The sequence below is a fragment of the Vipera ursinii genome (assembly GCF_947247035.1).
Source record: "Vipera ursinii genome assembly, chromosome: 3".
Classification (NCBI taxonomy): domain Eukaryota; kingdom Metazoa; phylum Chordata; class Lepidosauria; order Squamata; family Viperidae; genus Vipera; species Vipera ursinii.
In genome coordinates this window covers 15,018,783-15,025,187 of record NC_139516.1, presented here as the reverse complement: position 1 = coordinate 15,025,187, position 6,405 = coordinate 15,018,783, and the positions used below count along the sequence as shown (strand labels likewise).

Here is a 6,405-nt window from a genome sequence, read left to right as displayed (position 1 = left end):
ACTGCGGCAGCGAGGAAGGTACTAAGTAAAAAATAATTACCCCTCACCTTTGAGCAGATCCCTAGCAGCTACCTTAGAAAGCCCAATTTACGTTTTCTGAGAACTCAAACGGGGAACAGGAGTTGGGCAAATGCCCCCCTCCCCCCCCCCGAGTCAACCCGGGGAAGCCACAGGAGGGAATCGGGCTGCTGTCTAGGGATGAGTCCCTGAAATCTGAAAGGCCCGATGCCCATTACCCTTGACCAGGGGTAGGCAACCTGGGCTCTTTTATGACTCATGGACTTCAACTCCCAGAATTCCTGAGCCAGCCAAGCTGGCTCAGGAATTCTGGGAGTTGAAGTCCATGAGTCATAAAAGAGCCCAGGTTGCCTACCCCTGTCCTTGACCGACAGCGGCGAACTACGAAGCCCAGAGTCCTCTGCGGCTACCGCCCCACCCCGCCCCGCCCAGAGGCGTGGTTGGATCTTGGGTGGAAGCGGGCGGAGGGCGGGGGGGGGGGAGAAGAAGGATGGGTACAAAGCTCGCTGTTTGCAATCCGCCAGAAATTAGTTTCCTCCTCGGCGGCTCGGAGCGGCGGTCTTGGCGCGCGAGCGGGGCGCTTTTGCAAAGGGCGTCGATGCTGCTGCTGTTGGCGCCGCCGTCGCCGCAGCCCGTGCGTGGGACGCGGGGCTGCTGCAGGTCCGCTCCGTAAGCCGTGCGCTCCATCGCCCGGGGGAGAAGGTTTGCTCACCCCGCCGTGGCCCGCCTGCCCGAGAGCCACGAGCCGGGCTGCGTAGCGCTTCTTCTCCACCCTGCAAATTTTTCCCCTCGCGTCTCGGCTTCCCCGCGCCTCTTTTGGATGCTTTTTCCAGCCTCGCCTCTTGCCCAGCAGCCGCCGCCGCCGCCGCCGGCGCTTTCTTTTCCCCGAGCAACAGCCTCCGTTGCCTCCGCCGCCGGGCTCGCTCCGCCAGAGGCAGCGCCATGCACACGGTGCAAAAGGACACCACCTTCACCAAGATCTTCGTCGGGGGGCTGCCCTACCACACCACGGACTCGTCGCTGAGGAAGTACTTCGAGGTGTTTGGGGACATCGAGGAAGCCGTGGTCATCACGGACCGGCAGACGGGCAAATCCCGAGGATATGGCTTTGTAAGTGCGCGGGGGGGGGGCGGAGGGCGGACTGGGCTCGTTCGCCAGGAAGTCTGTCCCGGAGCCGTCGGACTGGGTCCCGTAATCGCCAGTCACTTCTAACAAAGGGTCCGGTAAAGCCAGTGGCGACGTTCCTGGCCCGCCTTTCCCTGCCGGGTCCTGTACGGATGATTTGGGCTATAACCCATAATCCCCAGCTGTGCATATCAGGCTCGCTCCCTTGTGCATTTATGTACCACCTGGCCTTTGGGGACGGGGGAGGGGGAAACAGTTGAAGGATTGGAAGAGGATCTGAATCTCCTCTTCAATTCCCCTCTGGCTTTAAGCAACTGCTTTCTTCCTCCTTCACCCCAACTTGGCTCTCTCTCTCTCTTCTTGCTCTTCCTCCATCCTGGATTTGAAGCAAACAGCATTTTCATTGTGACAGGCTTGTTCAAGAGACCCTTCGCTGCTTTCTCACAGCTCGCTTAACTGGACCACATTTTCAGCCCAATGATTGCTAACTTTAATCTGTTCCGCTGTAGCTTAGTTGTGTGTTTCTTTGTGGCTTCCTTTTGCAAACCCACCCCACTTTAGCTAGAATGAAACCTGTACTTGGATTAAATATATTGTCTGAACAGACACTCTCCAGTTCATTTGTATGGGCCCTGATTGGGTTGTGTTTCTTTGTCTGGACTTGAAGCAGGTGGGAAGGATCTGGGGAATGAGGAATGGTAAAACGTGAGAAAGAATACATCAAGCATCCCCAAGAGCAGCAACCGTCCTTTTCAAGTTTTCTGAAACCGATTGAAATGAGTCTCTAGGGAATGAGTTTCAAAAGTGCTTGTGGTTGGCAGAAGAGAGATAGGATGAATCACTGATGCTGGGTGGGGTGGAGGAGAGAATTGGTGAAGATAGTTGACTGTATTTTAAACAGAATAAAAAGTGAATAGTTAGATTCAACTATTGCTGTTCTTGAAGATTCTTTGGAGATCGAAGACAGCTCCATAGATCAGAAGAGTTGAGTTCGAAAATGCTGTTTATAGCCCTGCCAAGTTCCATTTAATTGTAGATCAGAATTATGGTCCATAATAATAGGAGACTTGAAGACAGTGTTGGGGCAGTTTGCTGGGCTAGTAGGTTTCTGAATAATTAGAAATATTTGGCTCATTGCTGTATCATCTAAAATCTGTATATGCAGCCTTAGGAGCACTGTCTATCCTCTGTGGGGAAGTTGTCTTCTGAAATAGGGTCTTATGAAGAAATTCCTTCTAATGCTTCCAAGTTAGCAACTGAATTCACTTTGCAGAATGGTAGGATGATGGATCCACGTGCTTCAAAAATGGACAAAGAGATGGGATAACACCAAATGTGGATTCTTTGTGGTGATATTCTCTTGAAAATTGGTACATTCTTTCTCTTGAAAAATAAAGACACAACTGTAAATTGGTGGTGATCCCTGATCCCTGAACAATTGAAAGACATGGTTTTGTGAGACGGGATGACTTTATATCCTCCTTGATGCAATTATATATTCCAGTTTTCTATACATTGATGGTGTCGTTCTTCCATATCCCACAATTCTAAGCTATGAAGATTTTGTGGGTACAACACAGTACTGGAGATAGGTTCCTTGCCTGTAGTTGCTCTGAACCATTTTTCACTACTGTTTCAAAAAATTACAGGATAGGAAATATCTCCAAATGTCTCCAAAATGAGTTCCAGATCATTCAAAATGGTGGAGAGATTGGACGGCAACTCCTTATATATTACTGTTCTATCTCTACATTGTTGAGCTGCCAAGGAATTAATATCAGGAAGGCATTTAGACATGATGGTGAGGGAGAAACTGTGTGCCATGAGAAGTTAATTTGGGGAAAGGATATGTCTATCCTTTCAAGTATATAAGTAAATACAGGAAAGTCTTATTTGAATAAAGTTCCTTTATTATGCTACAGGCATAATCCTATTTTCACCTTCCCGAAGAATCTAACAGTCTCCCACCCAAGTACTATCCGACTCTCTCTAGCTTTTTGAGGTTGGCCAAAATAGCCAGGTATTCTCACCTAGCTGGATAATAAGAAAAATGGACACTTAATAGCCACTGAGTATTAGAACAAAGGTTTCTATTGAAAGTTTCTCTCTGGGAAGAAGGAAACAAAAATAGTCAATCATCTGAAGGGAGGAAGATGCTAAAACTGATTATTGGAGAAGGGAGGAAGTGTAGGAAGCCATAAACAGTAACAAACGTTTGTTTGAGAGGAAGGAACATATACCATACTTCAGTTTAATTCCAAAGAAACAGTAACAATGGCAATTGTTGACTATTTTTTGATAATTAAAGCATGGCTAAGGAAGCACTGAGATATCCTAAAATCAAATTGCAAATTAACATGCATCACAAATAGGCACAAACACATGTAAAACATGTTTAAGCTCTTTTTCCCTTAAATGCACTAGACTAGGTAAAACAATTGCAGACAGCCAACACAAATACTGTCACTTGCTTTTGATCCAATCCAGGGTAGTAGTATGAAATCTGTTAATGGGTTTAACTACAGAGAAAGTGAATGAAAGTAGTCATATTATAGCATCGTCTCTAATACTATCTTTATTTACAAGAATGCCTCTGGACTTCTCCTAAGCATTCCTAGAAATTTTTTTAAAAGTTAGGTTTTCCTTGCCCTGTGATTTCTTTGGAAGGGTGCCATCTAGCAAACTCTCCTTGCTCTAATCTTACTTTGATCTTTTTTGCCTAGCAAAGGCAAAAAGATGAAGGTAAGATTAGCTAGAGAAGAGCATGGCAGGAAGTAACTTTGGCAGTTTACCTTCTTGGCAGATCAGTGTTTTGTGACTGGACATGTCTACCTTGATAGTGGACATGTTTTAAACAGGCAGCCCCCTTGCAGCAGCCATTTTGTGAGCACACCTGTGACATTCTATCAAATTCCAAATCTACCTATAGAAACGGCCACAAAGTTCACCCCTTCTTCCTTGATCAGATGTAAGTCTATAACTTCACCTTCCTTAACATAATAACACCCAAACCTTCAGAACTTATATGATGCTGCTGTCATTATATTTCCATATAATTATTAGCAGTGACCAAACTCACCTTTATTGTGAGTATTGTAGCCAAAGGCCAAGCAAAAGAGTGTCTTATTGACAGATTTACCAGAATGTGGAAAGCAAGAATGAAATTCTCCAGGACATGGATCTTGATAGGAAATCTTTCAATGATGCTAAATGTGCAGAGCGTTGGCTGAGTTTCTGGGGAAAACTCAAAAGCATGAAGGCATGAAATGTGTGGTGCCATGGAATATCCTAGGCTACAACAGCAATGTTTTGCGAGCAGCACTTACAAAGAATGTGTTCCACTATGCTGCATTGTGACTGTCCTGGAATCTTTTTATATAGCAAATGCTCTCAAGTCAGTCATCAGTGTCAAAGGACAAGAGACCGGTTCTTCCATGCATGAGGAGGGTACAAATTATGGTGATGTATTATCCCAGGTTCAGAAATAGCACACCTGTAGGCATGAATTGTTTGGAACGAGCAACAGGAGACAGAATGTAGCCTTGGCTGCTGCTGTTGGGCTTCTCAGAGACCTGTTATTACTGGAAAGAAGATGCAGTTACCGTAGATGAGCCTCATTCAAGAAAGCATGCTGAATTAGGAAGGTGGAGCAGACTGCACCATCCTTTTTGATTACTGTTCCATGTTATTCTATATTTTTTCTGTTGACCTTATCCAACATAGTATGTAACCTGGTCAAATGTCCTAGTTCTGCAGCTTATAGTCCCAGTAACTGGGTCAACAGTTGACATTGTGGGACTAAAGAGCTCTCATCTGTTTTCTTCAGGAAATGCCTGCTGACCTATCCAATGTCGTGCTTGTTCATTATTGGCAAAATTTTATCACTCATCATCAAACACCTCTTCTTAATAGGCATGGCTCGACCATGACCACTGAGTCAGTCAGTGCTTGAGAGGGGGTGACCCTTGGCTGTTTTCTGGTCTTGACAGAAAGTTCAGTAACATAAAAGCTTCTTTGTGTTCAGCCAGTGCATATTGCCAACTCTTTTTCTTATCATAGTGTTTCTCAACCTTGGCAACTTTAAGATGCGTGGACTTCAACTCCCAGAATTCCCCAGCCAGCACGCTGTCTTAATGGAATGCCTCCATAAGGCTTGGAAAGTAGCCTATTTTTGATCAAGCAATAATGTTCATACAGTGTAACTAACCAGATGAATGTAGCTTAACCCTGACAAACTCACAGGGCTGATGAGGATCAAAATAAAACTCTCTCCCACCCCACCGCTGACTGAGGTTCAGTGACTGTGTGACTCATCCTGCAACTGATTTGATTTGAGTGTGTTCTCCTGCAGAGAAAGCCAGTTTGCTAGGCATTCAGAAAAGAGCGTTATCCCCACACACCTTCTTAAAGATGCTGGGGATTTTAGCTAAAGGCTTTTGTACAGTTCACCCCTTCCCCTTGTTTTGATTGTTTTCTTAAAACTCCTGATAAAAAAAGATTGTGAAGAGGAAATCTGTTGTTAAGAGCAACAGGTGAGGCTGCTCAGTTTCCTGACCAGCAAATGAACTCTTATCTCACCCCATGCAACTGTAAAGCTCCAACGAATAAAGTTTCACTTTCTCCTCTTGCTTGGGGAACTTGTATTTTGGAATGAATAAATGAAGCAATTTGGTGTTCTTCAAACCTACCCAGTGGAGGATACTTAATCTACTACAATAGGGGAGGGGTGTGTGCTCTTCTGAGTCGACTCCTAGTGACTTCCGGGACTACTATTCTTGGCAAGATTTTAGAAGTTATTTTCCCTCACAATCTTCTTTCTAAGGCTGAGACAGGAGGACTGACTAAGGTTACCCAGCTGGCTTTGTCCCTAAGGTGGGACTAGAACTCACAGTCTCCTGGTTTCTAACTTCTAGCCTTATGCCAAATTGGCTGTCATATCTAAATAGTAATAGCACGTAGACTTATATACCACTTCATAGTGCTTTACAGCCGTCTAAGCAATTTACAGAGACAGCATATTGCCCCCAACTATCTGGGTCCTCATTTTACCGACCTCAGAAGGATGGAAGGCAGAGTCAACCTTGAGCCAATCAAGATCGAACTCCTGGCAGTAGGCAGAGTCAGCCTGCAATACTGCATTCTAACCAGTGCACCACCGTGGCTCTTCTCTAACCATTAATGTCTTATTGATATAATTTGCATTTCAACAAGTACTTATGTCTTGTTCGTCCAGGACTAGTCATAAATCATGGTTTATAAATG

General features: G+C 45.2%; 1 protein-coding gene across 1 annotated transcript in view; it reads left to right on the top strand.

Annotated features, from left to right (window-relative positions):
* Positions 1-536: 536 nt before the first annotated feature.
* Positions 537-6,405, top strand: part of RBM38 (RNA binding motif protein 38) — a 43,812-nt gene continuing 37,943 nt past the window's right edge. Inside the window, exon 1 of the mRNA XM_083357448.1 lies at positions 537-1,128. Within this exon, the coding sequence (XP_083213574.1) occupies positions 961-1,128 (168 nt within the window). The 5' untranslated portion in view covers positions 537-960. The remainder of the gene's footprint in view (positions 1,129-6,405) is intronic.